This window comes from Zootoca vivipara, chromosome 3 (genome assembly GCF_965207765.1).
Source record: "Zootoca vivipara chromosome 3, rZooViv2.hap1.1, whole genome shotgun sequence".
Classification (NCBI taxonomy): domain Eukaryota; kingdom Metazoa; phylum Chordata; class Lepidosauria; order Squamata; family Lacertidae; genus Zootoca; species Zootoca vivipara.
Window position 1 is genome coordinate 10631075 of NC_142586.1, and position 20636 is coordinate 10651710.

The following is a 20636-nucleotide window of genomic DNA, read 5'->3' on the forward strand; positions in this document are numbered from 1 at the left end:
CATGGGCCCTGCCTGCTAGCCTGCTCCCTAAAATATCACTGGTTTGCTCATTTCCATATATAGGGTGCCTACATTCTGCATGTGAAAATGGCTTTAGATACCTATTAGTTCCATAAATTACCATATAGCATATATTCAACCACATGGGTCAAAGCATTGAGGGCATCATCCTGGCACTCCAAAGGCCATGGAATGGCAGAGTCTGTGACATGGCAATGTCTATAAGGCAAGGGCAGATTGCTGAAGAGCATCGCACTTTACCTGGGAGCAATTCTTTGTTCAATTCAGCAGGATTTTCTTCTGAGTAAACACGGCTGAAGTTGTGTTGCTCCTGCGGAAAAATAGTTTTGGGCTGCTTCCATGACTTAGGGGAATTATGGCAGCATCGCCACCCACCGTGTTTCAGTATGAATCCACACATGGGATGGTGTCCTTTTCTCGGTTGGCAGGTGTGGTGGGTTCAGTAGGGAGGAATAAACTACAAAGCCGTACTAAATCCACCCTGAGATCTATCCACGAGTGAAGGGTGGTGCTATACACGTTTAATGAATTCTCATCATTGGCTCAAATGGAATCGTAGAGTTGGAAGGGATCTCCTGCAATGCAGGAGTCTCAACTATCATACATGTCAGATGGCTGTCCAACCCTATGCTTAGGAACCTCTGAGGAAGGAGAGTCTACCACTTCTCTTGGGAGTCTGTTCCATGGGTCAAACAGAAATTTCTTCTTGACGTTGAGTTATAGTCTCCTTTTTTGCCACTGATGCTGGTCCTACACTCTGGAGCAGGGGGAAAACAAACTAGATCCATGCTCCACATGACAGCCCTTGAGATATTTGAAAATGGCTATCCTATCTCCTCTCAGTCTCTCCCCCCCCCCGCCTAAACATACCCAGCTCCTTCAAACATTCCTCATAAGGCTTAGTTTCCTTCCAATGTGGCACCCGGAATTGGACATAGGACTCCAGGCGGGGTCTGACCAAGGCAGAATAGAATGGGACTATGGCTTCCCTTGACCTGGACGCCAGCGCATGGCTTAATACAAAATGGCTGCCTCCTACCCAGTTGTCAATGCCAGGCTCAAAGTTAGTTGGGCAAAGGAAATTGTAGGATATTCTGGGAAGCCATCTGGAAAGTAAGGGAAAGAATATCTCACCACTTAAAATATTCTAAATGATGCTATGGCACTCTTAAGACAACTGAAGCCCTCCTCATAAAATTAATTACGGATGAGGGAAATATTGATTGCCACATATCCTTCACTATACCGGAGAAAATTATTAATAATAAGGATAATCATAATTTATGAATATGCTGTACCCATCTGACTGGGTTACCCTAGCCACTCTGGGTGGCTTCCAACAAATTAAGACACAATATGGCACCAAACATTGCAAACTTTCCTATGCAGGGCTGTCTTCAGAAATGCTCTGGTTTATGTATGTGACTTAGCACCAGTGATGTCATATATCCGAGGTGGGGAACCTATAGACCTTCAGATGCTGCTAGACCAGGCACCCCCAAACTTTGACCCTCCAGATGTTTTGGGCTACAATTCCCATCTTCCCCGACCACTGGTCCTGTTAGCTAGGGATCATGGGAGTTGTAGGCCAAAACATCTGGAGGGCCGCAGTTTGGGGATGCCTGTGCTCGACTATAGCTCTATCATCCCTGGCCAGATTGACCAGAGAAAGTTGCGGTGAGACAGGTATTCATGGGTACCTACCAAGAGCATTGATGGCACTGCCCAAGCTATTTCCTGGACACAGCTTTTGAAGAGGATGGCAAGGATTGGACAAGAGGTCTCTTGCATCACAATGGCATCACAATGGCTCTGAGGTGCTTTTGGGCCTGAGATCACAAACTCAATGGGGAATATGGTCTCCTCTCCAGCCTCTCAGTTGTGAGTGAACTAAGCAGAGGGCAGGACTATATCACCACTATTTCAACAGGTTTCAGGGAGCAGAACAACAGGATGGCAAAACAGAATCTAACATGCTGGAATTTCTTCAAGTGCTTTGACAGAAATAAAAGGTATGTTCAGGATCAAACCAACTCTTCCTCTAAAGGGAGAAAATTGGCATCATAGGTGGAGGGGATGTCTGCATGCAAATTACATTTAAAGGGCATGCCTTTCCCCAAAGAATCCTGGGAACAGCAGTTTAATTCTCACAGAGCTACAGTTCCCAGCACCCTTAACAAACTAAAAAGTCCCAGGATTCGGAGGGGAGAGTTATGGGTTTTAAATATACTTTAAACATATGATACCTAGGTGAGATGTGTTGTCCATCCATCCATTACTGGGTTTCATTAAAGAACCATTTGACCAACTCATCGGTGTGCTAGGAAATCATTGAAGCCTTATTATAAATCAGGGGTGGATTGGGCTGTTGGAAAGAAAGATGCTGTTGCTTCTTGGACAGGGCAACAGAGTGCTTTAATCCACTATAATTGTGCAAACCTAAATTTCCTGGTGTATGCCTGAATGGCTCCTTCATATTTCTGACAGTCTGGAGGCTCTCACGGATGTACATACAAGACTACCAATTTGTTCTCAGCCAGTTTGTGTGAGGCAGGGAATATTTTTCCCTCAGCCATACAACTGGGGAAAACACTCTGTGGCTTTATTTTTAAAACACAATGTGTTTGTATCAAATGCAATACTCCCCATTTCCAATTGTTCTGAAATGACATAGAAAGTGTGTGTGTGCGGGGGACACTTTTAAAAGCAAGGAAAAATAAGGAGGAACAGGAGGATGGCGTTTTGGGTACTTCCATATGACCTGATTATTGAGCATTCATTTTGATTTTGATTTTTTTGCCGGCAGGTTAGATTGTCATTGCTACTTTCCTTTTCACTTCAATTTTTTTTTGGGGGGGGGGGAGAAGTGCTTTTATTTTGCAAGACTTCCTGTTCTACTATAGTTGCACGATCTGAATTTGTTGCACATGATTGAATCCCACCCCAAAACAATGAGAATCTGTAAGCAGTCTCTGATGGCATGGAAGAGCAGGGCAACTTCAAAGGTGTCAGGGGGTGCAAAAAAAGTCAGGATTTGGGCTGCAGGTTGCCCACCTGTGCTTTAGAAGGCACGAATCATAGAATCAATCGCAGAATTGTACAGCTGGAAGGGACACCAAGGGTCATCTAGTCCAACCCCCTGCAATGTAGGAATCTTAGCTAAAGCACCCATGACAGGTGGCCATCCAACCTCTGCTTAAAAACCTCCAAGGAAGGAGAGGCCACAACCTCCCAAGGGTGACCATTCCACTGTTGCTATTGCTGCTGGTGGGTAGGGATTTATTTTAATTAATATCAATGCATATACAGAGCTAAACAGAGATCAAGAAACATGATCCACCCCCCCCCACTCATCCTTTCTTTTTCTTCCCTCATTGGCAATAGAACCTCTCAAGAAGAGTAGCTTGACTCAAATGTGTAGAGAACTCTTCGTATGCCTCCCAACTTTGATCTCTTTGCGTTTCCAGGAGAGACATCCTTGATCTGGCAATTTCTGATGAGGAATCTCAGAACATGGAGAGACTGAAGATGGATAATCTCTCCCATTTTTTATCAGACAAGCAGAGGATCGATGGGCACTGCCACACCTTCACCATTGTAGCAATGGTGCACATCACCAAGGACGATGGAGATCTTCTGCAGGATGTTAAGCAGGGGCAGAGAGAGGACCAGACTGCGATGCAGAACCTTTCTGACATCCCATGCAAAGGGGAAACAGATGCAGATGGAGAGCACCTTGAGAGATCTGATGACAGGAGACAGGAGGACACTGGCGCACAGCAGACCCACAGAAATGGCCTAATGGGGAAAAGGATAGATTCCAGGGTATTGAAAGGTCAGTGGGGAGTAGGAGAATTGAAATAAATGGCTTGTCACAATGTATGTGCCATCCAGCCAGCTGATCTGTCTGCCTAGGCAGGATTTGGCTTCTGGTTGTACCACTTCAGCAGGAAGATGAGCAGAAATATATTAGGGGGGGGGAGGCACAGCAATCACCACTGGCAGCTCAGGGTGGACCCCCAAGTCACCTCTGGTCTAGGAGATGCTCTTCTTACGAATAAAATAAATTTGGCTGTATCACCATCCTTGCCACCCATTTGAGAGAAGGTAGGTTGTTCTGTTGGGACCCAGGTGGCGCTGTGGTTAAACGACTGAGCCTAGGGCTTGCTGATCAGAAGCTTGGCGGTTCGAATCCCTGTGACGGGGTGAGCTCCCGTTGCTTGGTCCCAGCTCCTGCCAACCTAGCAGTTCGAAAGCACGTCAAAATGCAAATAGATAAATAGGAACTGCTACAGCGGGAAGGTAAACGGCGTTTCCATGTGCTGCTCTGGTTTGCCAGAAGCGGCTTTGTCATGCTGGCCACATGACCTGGAAGCTATACGCCGGCTCCCTCGGCCAATAATGGGAGATGAGCGCGCAACCCCAGAGTCGGTCACGACTGGACCTAATGGTCAGGGGTCCCTTTACCTTTACCTTTAGGTTGTTCTGTGTAGCTGCACTCCTCAGCAGCCTGCTTTTATGAGAGAAACATTTTCATCCCAAGGCCTGCTAGTGCTTTTCTAAAATCTTTTTTTTTAGCTATTATGTTCCCACAAATTATCATTATTTCCAGAGAAGAGATTGCTGTGTGCTTGTTTCTTTCAGATCAAGAAGATAAGAAGAGTGTCACACCAGCCTTTTGTTTTCATTTCCTCAACCACCATCCCAGGAAGGTGCCCAGCATAAAAGAGATTGAGTCATCCCAGAAAGCTGCATCAACAGTCGCCCATTAAAAGTGCCTTGATCATCGACAGGCATGTCAGCATGTGGATGTCCTTGTTTCAGAAATGCTGGCAAGTGGGTCTCCCTGCACGGGGTCAGGTTAACTCATAATTATCCTCCCAATTGCAGAAGATATGTAGATCCCGCAGGCAGCCTTCAAATGAAAGCTGAACTGAGAGACAGGAGGGAGCAGGAATATGGAAAGGGTGCCATGGCTGTGTTTGAAAAAAAATCATGAAAATATGGCAAATGGGCATTCCTCCTCTCTTTTAGTGGTGTGATTCCCCCAAACAGGTGTGATTCCGTGCCGTCTCTTGGCCTAGAAACACAGTTACTAAATGGAAGCTGGTGTAATCCTGGGATCTGTAGTTTATCCCCCACAAAGCAGAAATTCCTGCTCCCTTAACAAACTAGCTACTGTACTGGGATTTGAGGGTCAAGTGGATCAGGCGGTGACCCAAAGGAAAGCTGTTTGTTTATTCTTTGGCACACTGCTGTGCTATCATTTCCCTCTTTGTTATTACTGGCAAAAGGTTCAAGTCCACCTCACCCCGGCAACATTGGCAGAGTTCTTGTTTTAAGCACATTAATCTGGGTATATATTAGATGTGAAGGTTCTTTGTGTGTCTCCCTGACTTCCTGCTTGCAAAGGAATGCTTCAACCTGATCACATTGCTTGAAGTGGGGGCTGGGTTGCTGGTGACTCTCCAGATTTTGCTGACTCCAACTCTCGGTGAAGTCTTCACCTGCAATTGATGAAGGCCTTTCTATTCCCACAGGCATTTAAAGTAAGTGTCATTAGGTCATTTTTTCGTTTTTATTACGCACCATATTACTTGATGGGTGCATTTTTAATTTTTGTTTTGTAAACAACTTTGAGACCATTTGTGGTGAAAAGTGGTCTATAAATACTGGGGGGGGGGGAAAGGGCGGATAAGAAATATTTATTGATTTAGCAACATTTATATTCTGCTTGATCATTAAAAAAATCCAGCCTCTAAGCTATTTAGAGAGTTAGGATAGTAAAACTAAAATGATCAATAGTTCTGACGCTTGGTAAGGTCTCTTTCAAAAGGGATTACCGTATATGTCTCACCTTTTCCCCCAAATTCCAAACGAGAAAAGTTAAAGTGTGGCTAAAATTTGCAACCTTTTAATGACTTTATGATTTCGCTGCTGAAAAAAGACATGTGGAATGGGCTGAGAGCGTCTGCGGAATTTTAAGGGAGCAGCTTATATTCGGGTATTGTCTTTTTCTCTCCCCCCCTAATTTTAAAGGTGTGGCTTATATTCAGGCCAATACGGTATTATTCAGGTTTCCTCCTTCAGCTACGATACAGCTAGAGTTTTCAGTATTGTTAACATTAATCTTGTGTAAAGTAGCTATGAATCCAAAAATTGTTGTAATGTTGATGCTTTGAAAGTGCATTTCAGCTCCTAAAATTCTTTGTGATTTCAGTGGAAGTGAAGGAAGGGTGGAGCTCCCATATAAATACCATTGTCTATGTTGGCTGGGACAGATGTGGAGTCCAACAACATCTGGAGCAGGCACCCCCAAACTTCGACCCTCCAGATGTTTTGGACTACAATCCCCATCTTCCCCGACCACTGGTCCTGTTAGCTAGGGATCATGGGAGTTGTAGGCCAAAACATCTGGAGGGCCGCAGTTTGGGGATGCCTGATCTGGAGGGTCACAGGCTTTAAATGCTTGCCACAAAGGTCAGCCTTGGGTTAGAAACATCTTTGTCACTTTTGCTGCTTTTCATCCATCAGTCTTAAGAGTAGACTTTGAGTCTTCCCGTGCTTGCTCAAATCAGGGGTATGGACTGTGGTCCACCAGTTGTTTCTAGACAACAGGTCCCACCATCCCTGATGGTTGCCCATAATGGCTGGGAACTATTGGGAGTTGGGAATTGAACACCTGGAGGGATACAGGTCCCCTAACCCTGGCTTAAAGTACTGCAATGGTAGCTCTTTATTTAGCAAATGTGATTAGAGAACTAAGGTGTAGCCTCCAGCTGTCACACACTGACACAGTTACCCAGGATAAATATCTCCACTTGGACAGCTTGTTGAAAGAGATATATTCAAAAAGCACTGCAAAGATGGTAGAGATGGCACTTGTCTGATATCTAATGGGAATTCCAAAGGGAAGGTCCAGTTCTGGAATTGTGCAGAATGTACCTCCTGAAGGATGCCATCTCCTTGCTGAGTGCAGTGATCGGTTGGGCACATAGGGGATGAGATGATCTTTCAAATATCCCGGCCTCAAGCTGTACAGTCCTTTGTACCCCACTACTAGCTCATGGAACTTAGCCCAGTAGCTAATCATAAGGTGCATTTTGAGACTCCTGGAATACCATCTTCTCACTCACATCCATGAAGCAGGACTAGGAAATGTCCATGAACCTCCCCTGAATAAAGTTGGTCAAAGTTTATTGTGATGTTTTTGAAATTCTCCGAGTGAAACTGCCTTGAACTCTTTGTTCTATTCCCCAACTTATACCATGAGTATTCAAGGGTACTGCCAAGCACAGTGCTGACTCCAGCATATGAAAACAAAACTCTTGAGGAGGGGGGTGCCAGTCAGTACAGACTGTCTCATAGCTTACCCTAAACTGCTTAATCAAATGAAAACACTCTAAACATATCCCCCCCCCAATTTCTTAAGCGAAGGTGGTTCTCCCCCACCCAACGTGTTTGTTCTGCTTAAAAGGTCACTCTCTGGTATGCGGGAAAAATGTCAGTTTGCCTTCAGTGTTTGGAAAGTGAAATTCTTCAACAGATGGATTAAGGAGGTACACAGGGCTGGAAACCCAAATGTCAGGCAACCGGTCTTTCAAGGAACGGATCTTTTAGCAAGTTAAGTTTGGAGCAAAAGAGGCGAGGTTGCCTGCAAACTGCCTTCTTCCAGAATATCTTGTGTGAAGGTTGAGGAAGAGTTCTAGGAATGTAGGGCTTGAGGAGAAGTTTCCAGAGCAAGGAGTAAAAGAAATACAGTACTGGAGTTTGAGGAAAGAACTGCTGGAGGGTGGCAAATGTTGGAGGAAGAGAGGAAGGAATGCTAATAAGGGAAAGCATCTTGTTGGTTCATGCTACCTGCAAGAAAATAGGGAGAATAGAGCAGTGCAGGAGAAGCTCACTTCAATGTGTTTTTCCCCTCAGCTCTGTGACTCCACTCTCCCTTTCTCTCCAACTGCTCAGAAGCAGATACCACACATGTTCTGCCTCTTCTTCATTCTGGTTGGTCGGAGGCATGCAGGAATCTAGATAAGACTAGGGGGGCAATGGTACTGCTGCTCTTGACTGACTGCAGAAAGAGAACTGGGAGCAGAGCAGAGAGCCACATGGGTACCTGGCAAAGTGTATGCAGGTATTTTGGCACTCCATGAACATTATAATCCTAGCTATTTCAACATCCAGGATGGAAGCATGACTATTACAAAGCAAAAGGGTCAAGGCTCAGAAAAAATATGGGTGCCATAAGCAGTCTGAGAATTCATGTTAAAATGTGCTCATTCACCCTGCAGACATACAGAGCATGGAGTCTAGACCACCTTAAAAAGTTGGATGATCAAGAACCAAATTCATAGTTAGGCCATAGTTATATATTGCACACATGGCTGAAACCAATAGCTGTATAATTTGAATAGATTCCTAGGATCAAATGCAATGATTTGCTTACATAAAAATAAAATTATTTCTACAGCTGTAAAATCAAATAAAAAAAATCAAATGCAGAGCTAGATTATATTTAGATATAAAATTTTATTTTTAAAATAAGATCATTCCCAGAGACCTGAAGGCTGCTCTTCAACAAAAGCAAGTTCAATACAAAGCAATCAAGACAAACTACGTCCACCAAACAACTCAGTAGTACAGACCAAAAACCATGTACATATACTTGCATTTATTGAACTTTTATATAGTCAGCTTTGTACAGCAGTGACAAGATTCATATTATACAAGCTATTGTTTTCAATTGTTGATTTGCCATAGAAGGATCCCCCCTTTTTTATTATGCACTTGAACACTTCAGTAAAAAGTTACAGATACTTGAGCTTCAATTACCTGGTATTGTAGAGAGGTATGGGTTTTAAGTACATGCAAACATACATACTTGACGAAATACTCTATATCATAATTTCTGAATAAGTTATACACAGTACATTAGCCAGAGGTTAAAGACTACAACCCTATTACATTCTGAAAATCAAATCTAACATTCTTTCTTTTTTAACACAGCTGCTAGTGGCCAGAAAAAAAGATGATAAAAACCTCATTTAGCTATCTACATATAAAGGGATTGTGGTTTTGCAAGACCAAAAGATTTAAGCATTTTTATTCAGCCCCTTACTACCCTTGCATCATATAGCACCACAAGAGTGCAAGGACTGCTGCAAACACCTAGAGCTTCATGTGCAGTACTTACTGGCTTTTGTATTGTGCATCTGTGCCTTTAACATTTAAGTACAATGATATATATATATATTTTAAACCTATAGTCAGACACTGGCAATTTGGCTTTTAGTGATTGACAACATTCTGTGCGTCAGCAAAATTTAGATACAAAAACAGTGAAGGAGGGGTACCATTCACCTGAAGGTTGCTAGGCAGAGGTTATGCCATTCATCATTGTATCAGGCAAAATAAAAAGACAAGACAGCAGCAACCTGAAGGCAACGGGGGTGGGTGGGTGGGGGGTGGGGTGGAGCAGGGAATGAAGCTACAATTGCAGTTTTTCAATGTGATGGCACACCTGTCTGAATAGATGCGTGCATCGGTGCAAATGCACGCACCTGAGGTACCTTTCCCCCCAGGCCAAATATTATCTTATACAGTACAGTCTTCTCCACCAGTATTGGAGTCAAATCAATTGAACAATGATATTTGGCAGTTGAGATCCCAGCAACTTAGGCAACGATTGCATTTCAGATTGCTCAGAAACCAGGTGCGTATGTTACAGTACACAGATTCCGCATTAAACTGGTCAGTTCAAAACACAGGAGTAGAGTAAATTACACTGACCAAGCGTTCTAGCAATGGCTTTGACAATTGAGCAACGACCTTTCATATTCTACAGTGGACCATGTGTTATTGCTTCGTTTGGGTGCAAGAACAGTGAGGCATTGCTAGCTTTGTTCAGTGGAAAGAACATACCAAACAGCATTCCTCTGTGCATGGAGTCTGCTAAAAACTGCTTGAACTCTCCGACATCCTTGCTTTGATGGTGCTATTACTACACTTACATAGAGCTACAGAACTAAAGTGGCTCACGGTGGGACAGAGGCAGCTTTTGAGCTCTGGTACCTCCTGCTTCAACCGCTCTAGCTGCTCGGTCTGGAATATATTTGGTTGTTCAGGCATCCAGTCATAAATCCTAAGGCAGACATACAACGAGAAAGGAAAGAATGCAAAGGCACACTCAAGGTCTTATATACACAAGAGAGCATATATGCCCCAGCACAACCGAAGTCTTCACCCCCAAAAAGTTTTATGCCAATGTTTTAACACTGAAATTTGCTTTTATATGCCTGTGCGCTCAAATATTTCATCCAGTGATAGTTCTAGAAGTAGGGTGCACAGCATCTGGCATGTCGCCAAGTGAAAGCTTCAAGGCAACCCTGCTAGCAAAGTTATGGAGTGGCTTTCCTGGGTGTTAGAAATCACCATGTTATAAATCCATCCAGTAGTTCTGATGCATGCATTGGCACAAGATACAGGCATTGCTTACTATTTGCATGTCATGCCACACAACCATTTCAACCTTTAAATGAATGAAAAGTCTGCAAAGAACATAGTGCATACGTTGCTACCGAATCAGAGCGTTCCAATTTTTGTTTTTAAAGTAAGGAGAAAGCATTGTGGAGTTATGGACTTTTCTATTAAAAAAAAAGCATTCTGGTCAGCAAGTACAAACCTGTCACATCATTTGTAAGTTGAGGATCTGGTGAGTGTCTAGAGGAAAAGGAATCCAGGTGTCAGGGATTAGTTACTCTCCTATTTAGAGGGTCTACTCCTGAATACAGCACACCTAGAATTTTTGCTTGTCTCTGGGAGACAGGTGCCTGGGGGATTTGCATAGAGAGTGGATCCAATGTCTGATTCAGGAGTCCCATCAGACATTCGTAACATGACCGATAACTCTAGCCTTCCATTAAAGGCCTCAAAGGCCAGAACTCTGTGGACAATGATTGGCAGGTGCAGAAAGGAAGCTGAATTGACCCCTCCCCACCCCACCCTGGTCGCCTCCATAGCTTCCAGTGCTGGTTCTGAGAACAGGCACTTCCACCTACGGATTCCAAGCTTGGTGAATTCATGATTGTTTGCCCATATAAAGAAGCAAGAAATTAAATCTTGAAAGCTTTAGGTTGAATACGAATTAAATCTCTTGCTATTGTACCTAGGGTTTCCTGGAAAAGACTGTTCAGTCTCCACCTATAAGGCATGCTCTAGGTGACCAAATTTCTGAAGCCATTTAAATGAGCAGTCATAAAACAGTACAGTGGTACCTCTACTCACGAATAACTCTACTTACGAATGTTTCTACTTACGAATGGAGCTCCATCCGCCATCTTGGATGTAGTTTAGATAGGATTTTTTCTACTTACGAATTTTTAGATAGGGTTGCTTCTACTTACGAATTTTTTCTCCCAATGCATTCCTATGGGATTCGACTTACAATTTTTTTCTACTTACGAATGTGCGTTCAGAACGCATTAAATTTGTAAGTAGAGGTACCACTGTACTCAGTTTTTATTTTAAAGTTAGCTTTACATCTTAAAATATAGTTTGGAGCAACTAAAATATAGTTTGGAGTAGCTACTAAAAGTTTTAGTAGCTACTAAAAGTTTTAGTAGCTATTGCATTCCCTCACCAAATCTGGGGGCATTATTTAATGAATAACCCAAACCCTCTCTTCTCAAACTACAGTTCTTTGAAACCGTCCAGGCACTTCTCTGTTGTGCAGCCATGTGAACAGAATGATTAGTAATGCTCTGCGAAAATGGTTTTCAGATATCCAGGGAATTAAATTAGGGAAACCAGAAACAAAAACTCCTTGATGTGAGAATAATGTTTATGGTCCAAGCCTCAAAACTGATCTTATACACTAGACCACACTGTCATATTTTCGTGATATAAAATAGAAAGGGATTAATATGAAAACCATGAAGAATGAAAAGAGGGTTCAACTGGAGGCATTCACTGCCAATAATTTGATTTCCTGTTCTCTAAAGACAGCATGAACAAACCGTCACTTGAGTTCCAAGGATAGTTCATGTAGTCTTATAAGACTCTGGTGTTGTCTGGGCTTTAGGGAAGTAAATGTAAAGTTCTCAACCACTCAGCTGTGCTTAAAGGAGGGGTCAGGAGAACTTAAGAGTCCACCCTCCACCCACATAGCACCTGAAGAGTCAGTGTAGATGTCAAGTGAGCTTCAGCATGACTCATGCCAGTCTCTAAGGATGCCATCTAGCACGGGAAAGGTTAATTTAGAGTAAAAATAAAAGATTTTGTGCTAAAAGGTGTCAGATTGCAGAATATCTACAACTGTTCCTCCCTGTTGCTCTTTGGGACACGCTGCATATTATTCGACTTGTGCTGATGACTAAAGGATAGTAAAGACTAAGGAATTTCTCTCCCGTGCTGGTTTTACATTTTTTATACCAGTACAGTACCCGGGAGCCCACAGAAGCAGCAGATGCGCTCCCTTCATGGAAGATTTTAATTGGCTAGCTACCCGAGCAATTTAATGCTGATCTACATACAGGTGTTTGTACATGTTATTCGTAAGAGGCAATCCATAACAAAGCCAAACACGATCAAAAAGGAGGACATGAGGAGTTATTGGAAAATGCAAATTAAGCAGAGAAGAGCCACTGTAAAAGGTACAAGCTATTTAAATTACAGCCAACAGGGAAAAGGTAGTATATGCCACTTAACAAACTTTGCATTCAAGATGTATATCACTAAAGTGATATCAGTATTTAAAAAGGTGTATTTTGTATATTGATGCTTATTCCCCCCCCCCCCCCAAAAAAAGAATTCAAGGTACATTGAACATGCATATTGTTCTAGGGCAAGCTCTGAGTGTATCACATAGAAACTAGTACTACCATTGAAATGATACAAGGAGGGTCAGGTATGTATACATGTTTGCCTATTTGAGACAAGGTTTTAAAAGCTCTGGATTCCAAGATTCACCTGCTATCTTAGCAGCAATCTAAATGCAGTTATAAACTCTTTACTGATCATATTCAATATATTAAATACTGTGATACCTGTCATATATCAGACCATGAACTCCATAGTCCCTCAACTTCTTCCTGTTCTCTAGCTCATTTGTTTTGTCGCCCCAGCAGAAGACAACTAAGCCTTTAGACCTGGCTTCGGCAACAAAAGATGGATTGATAAGCAACTCCTCTGTGTGTGCATTAATCCCCTGAAAAAAAGAAAAAAGAAATATTACCCATACAGAGCTGAGATGTTAGCAGTGCAAGGATTAATCTTTCACATCGTTAGGCATGTTGAGTACTATACAACTATGTTAAAATACATTGAGGTCTTAGTATTTGTAGAAAAGACAATTATAGCTAAAGCACAATCTTCATTTCAAAAGCAGTTACCACATATAATTGTCTAGATGCTTTATGACCTACCAGCAGATTTTCAAACTGTGCAAAACTTGTGGCAATAGCCGTTGTGCGGCTCCTGAGATCCATAAGTTCTGGGTAAGTATCACATTTTCCTTGAGTTAGAAACAATATGGGATATTTATTTTGTTTATGCCTGACCCTGTAAAAAAAAAGTTTGAACTAATTTACAAGTTGGATAGGAAAAATCCCTGAATCAGACCAGACCAGGAATCACCCATAAACTATAACTAATTTTCTTGCAAAATATAAAGCCAACATTTTTGAATAACTCTGCATTCTTAAGTAGAACTTTTAATATGTAATATGAAAATGGTTATAATATATAATCTACTTGGAAAAGTGAAGACATGCTACAAAACACCTGCCCTTCCATTTTCTTCTTCACAAAGCACAAACCCTACTTTTAAAGCAGCCCAGACCAAAAAAAATATTACAGTAGACTGGATGAAAACCATTTGCTGATTTGAACGACTTCGGTGATTGTATACAATTAGTTTAGACATGTAGTTTGTTTGCTTCCACGGTCATCAAATGATAGCATTATAATGTGATGCATGTAGGCAGAGCCTTTTCTGAAAATTTTGAAAATGATGACATTCATCTGTGCGCCTGCTGCAGTGCCATGTTCCCGCTGCTTTGAAAGTAAATGAATTTCGATTATTTTGACACAGGTAGCCTTCATCAGCAGAGTGAGACCCCACTCTGGTCATAAAAGACATATTAAAGGCTTGTCTGCCATTACCCAGAGGTAGGCCAGGGCTCAGGCAGGTCTGTCCTTCTCCAAAATCTAATCCTGTGGCGTCCTTTGCCTCTCTGGAATATCACCTGCTAAATCGAGGAATCGTGCCTCAAGGCTCCTGCCTAAAAGTTACCCAGAAGTACTGCCTCAGCTGAATGTTACTTTTCATTCTCCTTTGCTATATCTGTAAGGAGTATAATTAGCAGGCCTTTTAGGATGGTTTAGCCTCAGACCCATACCCCTTAAGCCCTTTATCACACCATCATGATCCTGATAGACCGGAAGAAGAATTTATAGCCTGTGCCTTCCTTTTAAATTTTAAGCCCAGTTTGAGCATAAAACTTGATGCCTTGTGTCTTAGCAGCTAGGAAGTCACAGCTTCCCCACCACTGATATGAGAGAACTAGTGGATTTTAGCCCGTTTAAAAACGGGCGCTAGAGGAAGCGGCCTGCCGGGACTGGCTTGGCGGTGGCGGGTCTTCCCGCCACCGCCAAGCCAGTCCACAGCGGGGGCTTTTCGCCGTTTGCCTTCCCCTGAGGGGGAGGCAAACGGCGAAAAACCTCGCCGCGCCGCAATTCGGCTCCGGGACTGGCTTGGCGGTGGCGGGTCTTCCCGCCACCGCCAAGCTAGTCCGCAGCGGGGTTTTTTCGCCGTTTGCCTTCCCCTGGGGGAGGCAAACAGCGAAAAACCCCGTCGCGCCGCAATTTGGCTCCGGGACTGGCTTGGCGGTGGCGGGATGTTCCCGCCACCGCCAAGCCAGTCCGCAGCGGGGGCTTTTCGCCGTTTGCCTTCCCCCGAGGGGGAGGCAAACGGCGAAAAACCCCGCCGCGCCGCAATTCGGCTCCGGGACTGGCTTGGCGGCGGCGGGAAAAAGGGGAGGAATTCCTCCCCTTCTTCCCGCCGCCGCCAAGCCAAAGCGGGCTTCCCTCCGCGCCCGCTGCCGCTTCGGCTTCCTCGGGTTCCCCGAGGAAGCGCCGTCCCATGCCGGAGGTGTGCGGCAAGGCTGCGGGGGGGGGGAGAGCGCTTCTCTCCCCCGCCGCCTCACCGCGCACCTCCAGCATGAGACTGGGCTTCGGAGCGGCGGTTGGTGGAGCGGCAGTTGGCTGTTCCCTGTGTCCCGAGAGCGCGGGTCCAATCCCTGTGTCCCTGGTTGTCCCTCCGTCCAATCCCTGTGTCTCTGGGGGACATGCGCAGTACCCCAGGGACACACGGGACAACTGGACGCAGGGACAACATGGACATTATTATATAGGATGATTTTCTTAGTTAAATATGAACCTTCATCTGTGAGTAAATATTATTTTAACACTATTGAAATAAAGATGCTCCAAGTTAAAAATACATCTCTCTGAAATGTTATTAAGTATTTCCATCAACTCACATTGTACATATATCGGCATCAAATGAAGAAAATATAATCCTCCTGTGTCCAGCCTTGAGCAGAACAGTTTTCAAAAGTATGTCTAGATAGAGGTTCATGTCAAAGTAGGTTGAAAGATTGCCATCCCATAAACCATCCTGGAAATGGAGGGGGGAGAGAAACCAGACACTTTTGGTTATTTAACTTGAAAGTTCATGAACATCCATTGATATGGGTGAAGATTAAGCTGTACCTTTGAAACACAAAAGGCAAGTTACTCTATTCTGGTTAACTTAATAACAAAACAAAACAATAACAATATCAATAACAATAATTTCATTGTATCCTGCCCATCTGACTGGGTTTCCCCAGCCACTCTGGGCGACTTCCAACAAAGTATAAAGGAACCCACAAAACACCAAAAGTTAAAAGCTTTCCAAAACAGGGCTGCCTGCTTAGTACAGAAGAATTGTTATCTATCGTTCCTGACCTCCACTTAAAATCTTATAACCTAACAAATCAGCCATGAACTGTATTATGTTGGTCACAAAAACACAATTTTTAACCACCTAATAAATTAATGTTGCAGAAAACACCCTTTAAACAGTGTACATCAAGTAGCCGATAATTCTTTTGGGAAGCTCATGTTATGCTGGCATGGAGTTTAAAAATCCAATAAATATATTCCGTTTACCGGAGCATCAGCTTAGATCACAGTCATGATTGGACTGATGATCATATTTGGTGTTAGGAAGGAAATCCCCTCCCACCCAGCAAACAGGTTAGAGATTGTGGGTAAAAGCAGCAATGTCGCGTGAGCAGACTTCCATTTGTCCACTGGCTCTTCCTCCCCTCCGTCCTGGAACCACCTGCATGACCCCCAGCCTCATCTGGAGAATCCTTAAGCTTGTGGATGTGACTTGGGGGGGGGGACATATGGAGGGAGGCTGAAGAAGGGGAGCACAAGTGAAAGTCAGTTCTGCTTGCACAGGGGCACCATTATTTCACCCTGTAGGATTTGGTTTTAATTAACTTCTCCTGCAGGAAGCTCACTTTGCTCTTTTGCTTTAGTCACCCAGAACCATGTTTTCCTGGCATTCTTCTGCAGTGCGCCTGATCTCGGCCATCATAGATTTGTCTCTACTGATCTGTAGGGACTGGTGGGTGGTCCCATCTTCCAACAACAGGCTGGGTTAGATGGAACCAACAGTGCCTCTATTTTCAGTAACTGTTCCTTAGAATTAGACGTGTGAACCACAGATTCCAGAGCTAGAAAACAATGCTAAATTTAGAAATGGCGTTCACTTACGGTACTTTAACCGTTGGAGAATCAAAGGAAAAAAGAAGCAGAAATGTACTATTTAACCAAATCAGTTTCTATAATTTAAACACTACAATGAAACAGCAAGCTACTATGTTTAAGATGTATTGTTAGTAGACTTTCTTACCCTTTGCTGGCAGATCCATTTAATTTCTATATTAAAGCCAACTTCTTCAGGAATGGTTTCTAGTACCTGGGTGGAAAAGCAATAAAAGTCAGGAAACACTGTGCTCAAGTGTTAAATTTAAGGGTGATTTCCCTCACCTTTTATGTCTGAAATCAAAATGACTCTGTAGAGCCTATGGAAATTGAATTCCAGTAGACTACAGTGGTACCTCTGGTTATGAACTTAATTCATTCCAGAGGTCTGTTCTTAACCTGAAACCGTTCTTAACCTGAGGTACCACTTTAGCTAATGGGGTCTCCCACTACAGGTACCACTGTATAGGATTTCCCTTGCAAATGGTAACCACATTAGCAGTCTAGAACATGCTATTCTAACAATCATATAGTTAAGAAAAATTCTGCACCTGCATCTACACAGACACTCCCTGGATTTTGTTTCTGTCACACTAAACCCTGACCAAGAAACAGATCCTGAAGCAAAGACATGCATATATCAGTTTAGCTTATCAATGGCATCTGTGACAAGGACCTTGTTTGCACATAACGCTAAATCAAACCATGCCTTGTTGGAAATAAAGAAGTGTGTGGGCACCGAGAGTGAAAACTGCAGCTGCTCTTCTCGTCCCACTACTGATGTACCTACCAATTACTGTGATATGCAAACCTGGGCTCCTGGTTTCTCTCTCTGAACAAACCATGAGTGGTAAACGAAGAATAAACCTTGGTTATAGCTTATGGTTGGGGAGAAACAGGGCTTAACCAGAAGAGGGGGGGAATTGGCATTAAAAAACCACCCCCCCTTTCCATTCTGTCAAGGCAAGCCTCCACTGGATTAGGTTTTGCTTTAATTATCACTTCCATTCTCAATTTTAGCTTACAATAAACCTAGGTGGAACAAATGATTACTTACGCTTTGTAAGGAGGGGAATGGCTGTGTGTCAGAAGGAGCATTTTTGTCTTCTTTAAACGATTCTGTAGGAAAAATGTATAAAAGCCTTGAAGAGAAGTCTTAAGCAAAAGTTAAGTAAAAATGAGGCTTCCCCATCTTTTCCTTCCCCTACGGTCCCCTAGAAGGTTGGGGACACAGGGAGAGGGTGCAGGGGTAGGAGAGGATGAAGACACCCTGTTGCATGAGCTGAAGTCTGTTGCGCAAATGGGACAGCATCACTGGATGCTGCCCATAGAGTGCCACAAAAACTGTGATTACTAGCTAGAGCGAGTTAATTCATAACTGACAACTTGCAGACTGGTCGTGCTGCACCTCTAGGGATGCCACTGACCCTGCTCAAAGCTGCACTGCTATCTACTGGCAAGCCTAGCTCATCTTTACAAAGGCATGGAAGCCAAAGCAGAAGGCAAAAGGAAAACCTGCTGCAACACTTCCAACAGCTTCCTGCTACCAAGAGAGAGATGCCCTCACTCTGCCCATCTCCTATTTGCTCTATCTCTCTTCTGTCCATTCTGAAGAGCAGGAAGCGGTTAAGATATGCCAATAAGTCCTGGGTGCTTATACAAAGAACCAAGCATCCCCCCTCCCTCTGTACCATAACACCGTTCTAAATGGCCTTGCCAACCCAGGAGACACGTTATCTAAATTCTACACTTCACTAAAAGTAGTTGTACTTCTTCACTGGCCCAATATTAACTAACTTGTTGCCAAGATAAAAGCTTAGCAGTAAAGCAGACTTGAGTGAAGCTCTACCAGGCCAATAGATTATAACTGCCATATCTCAGACATAAGTAGTGTGAGCTATTGTTCTCATTCAACAAATCAATAAATGTCTGCACAAGCTCTTCCAAAGTACTGGGAGGAGATACTTCATTCTACAAAAACACCAGAGACAACCGTTGAAATATTAACTAGCCAATATGCTGGTTATGAATGGAAGAACAGCTGAGAATTACCAAATTTTTCGGCGCTTCTACGTACCTTCGCTATCTTTGGATTTCAATGCAGTCACATGTAACAGCTACAAGGAGGAAAACACAAGACACTTTTAAAAGGTATCTTTCGAGTATTGCCCACACATTTCCTGAACAGTGTCTCTGCAATGGCCTCAAAATAATGCTGAGTGCAGTCTACAGCAAGAAGGAAGGCTTGTTCCTATTTGGTCGTCTTGGGAATTCAGATAGTTTGATAGACAATTCATGATGCCTGGGGATACTTTTTTAAATTTTAAGTTGCACTAGGTCAAATTCAGCTGCTGGCAGTTGTGTGAGGCTCCAGCAACCCAGGGCTTAATAAACACAGAGAAACAGGATTCTGTTGCTGGGTCTCTAGGAGCAACAGTTTATTAAGTAAAAACTAAGCAACATAACTTTTTTTTTTGCCTCCAAGGACTAGCAAAATCTTACTCAGCAACCTGACACCCCACCCCAAAGCAGTAGTTTATGATGTTGAGTTTTTGCTGAGGGATGTATTATACAGTATCATGAGTTCCTGGAGCTTTTGAGCCCGTCAACAGGAATTTGCAGTTCCAAATGTTTCCCCCTTTTGAGCCTAGCAAATAGGACTCTAGCACTTTTTGTGAGCTGGCAGTAGAGGGGGATAGGTGAGCTGAGTGCAGCCAGACCATGGCAGAACTGATGCCGTTTCATTCCCTCTGTGGAAGAAGCAGAATGTTTTGAATCGCTTTGCAAATGTCCCACACCTTTTGATACTGCCGTTTTAATACGAAATGTATTAGAGCATTTTTGCAGCAGATAATGAAGGTTAGTAGCCAAAGAGGAGTATTAAGTCATGTTAAGGCTATTGTGAGAAGCACTTGGTATGCATCTATATTATTCTGGATAAAACAAGTCTACATCGGCAACCATTTTGATCTTTCCTTAAGATTCCCATTCCATGGGAGGCTGGGCTAGATGGATCTTTGCTCTGATCCAGGAGGGCTCTTCTTATGAGGCCTTAATGCTTAGCATAAATAGAAGAGCCTATTCCAAAGGCAGTATTCCATGGCAAAGACCATTCTCTGGAACAAAGAGAATATAGACAATGCTTCAAATCACTGATGTCGAACACGAGTTTGAGCCTTCCGTAACCCTTGTGTGGAAGTAACAACAACATTTTAAAATGTTTTTAATGCTTCTTCCTATAACTATGTCCTGTCCTTGGTAACACAGAACTGTCTGCAGTCACATACACACTTGTTACTTCCTGGTTTAATCAGTGATATGCTTTCAGAGGCCTGTTCTTAATTGTGGTTTGAAAACTGCAGCTGGCTGAAAGCATCAGTGCTTAACTTCCAGCTGCAAGCAGCCAAAAGGAAGTTATAACATCTACCTTCAAAAGGCTTCACTCATTACCGGTGGTTTTCTGGGCTCTGTTCAAGGTGCTGGTCCTTGCCTACAGCCTTAGCTCCCCTTGCATATTGCTATCATTTGGACAGGCACTGCTTTCTATGCCTATATATATATACACACACACATACATATTTTAAAAAGTGGTTGCCATGAAAAGCAGGGTCATTTCCCACTTTTTTGAGCTCCTTTTCAAAAGGAGGCATGCCAGCTGCATGCCAGATTCCATCTGTTTAAGTTTTCAGGAAGACAGTTTAAACTACTGTTTCCACAGTATTTGGATCAGGCCGATCCAGAAGTGGAAAGCTGCATTTTGTAATTTCACATTACTGCAATTAACTGTGGTTATTGGT

At 43.2% G+C, this 20636-nt stretch overlaps 2 protein-coding genes across 9 annotated transcripts in view; one reads left to right on the forward strand and one right to left on the reverse strand.

Annotated features, from left to right (window-relative positions):
* Positions 1-1768: 1768 nt before the first annotated feature.
* Positions 1769-7220, forward strand: LOC148686160 (uncharacterized). The gene is made up of 3 exons (XM_088665567.1): positions 1769-2033; positions 3489-3856; positions 4666-7220. The coding sequence occupies exons 1-3, from the start codon at positions 1975-1977 to the stop codon at positions 4791-4793; spliced, it is 555 nt and encodes a 184-aa protein (XP_088521693.1). The 5' UTR covers positions 1769-1974; the 3' UTR covers positions 4794-7220.
* A 1310-nt stretch (positions 7221-8530) lies between these two features.
* GPCPD1 (glycerophosphocholine phosphodiesterase 1) overlaps positions 8531-20636 on the reverse strand; it is a 36880-nt gene continuing 24774 nt past the window's right edge. For 4 of the 8 annotated variants that reach the window (XM_060272401.2, XM_088665564.1, XM_088665566.1 and 1 more), the window contains exons 14-21: positions 18917-18956; positions 17897-17958; positions 16988-17053; positions 15561-15697; positions 13443-13578; positions 13065-13225; positions 10703-10740; positions 8531-10162 (exon numbers count right to left, since the gene is read on the reverse strand). In XM_060272401.2, the coding sequence (XP_060128384.1) occupies positions 10110-10162; positions 10703-10740; positions 13065-13225; positions 13443-13578; positions 15561-15697; positions 16988-17053; positions 17897-17958; positions 18917-18956 (693 nt within the window). In that variant the 3' untranslated portion in view covers positions 8531-10109. The remainder of the gene's footprint in view (positions 10163-10702; positions 10741-13064; positions 13226-13442; positions 13579-15560; positions 15698-16987; positions 17054-17896; positions 17959-18916; positions 18957-20636) is intronic. The other 4 variants (XM_060272399.2, XM_060272400.2, XM_088665562.1 and 1 more) reach the window with 1 other exon arrangement.

Coding starts and splice junctions, on each gene's coding strand:
- LOC148686160 (XM_088665567.1), top strand. CDS start 1,975: ATGGCAAAACAGAATCTAACATGCTGGAATTTCTTCAAGTGCTTTGAC. Junction 2,034..3,488: donor TGCTTTGACAGAAATAAAAG/GTATGTTCAGGA, acceptor TTGCGTTTCCAG/GAGAGACATCCTTGATCTGG. Junction 3,857..4,665: donor AGATTCCAGGGTATTGAAAG/GTCAGTGGGGAG, acceptor TGTTTCTTTCAG/ATCAAGAAGATAAGAAGAGT.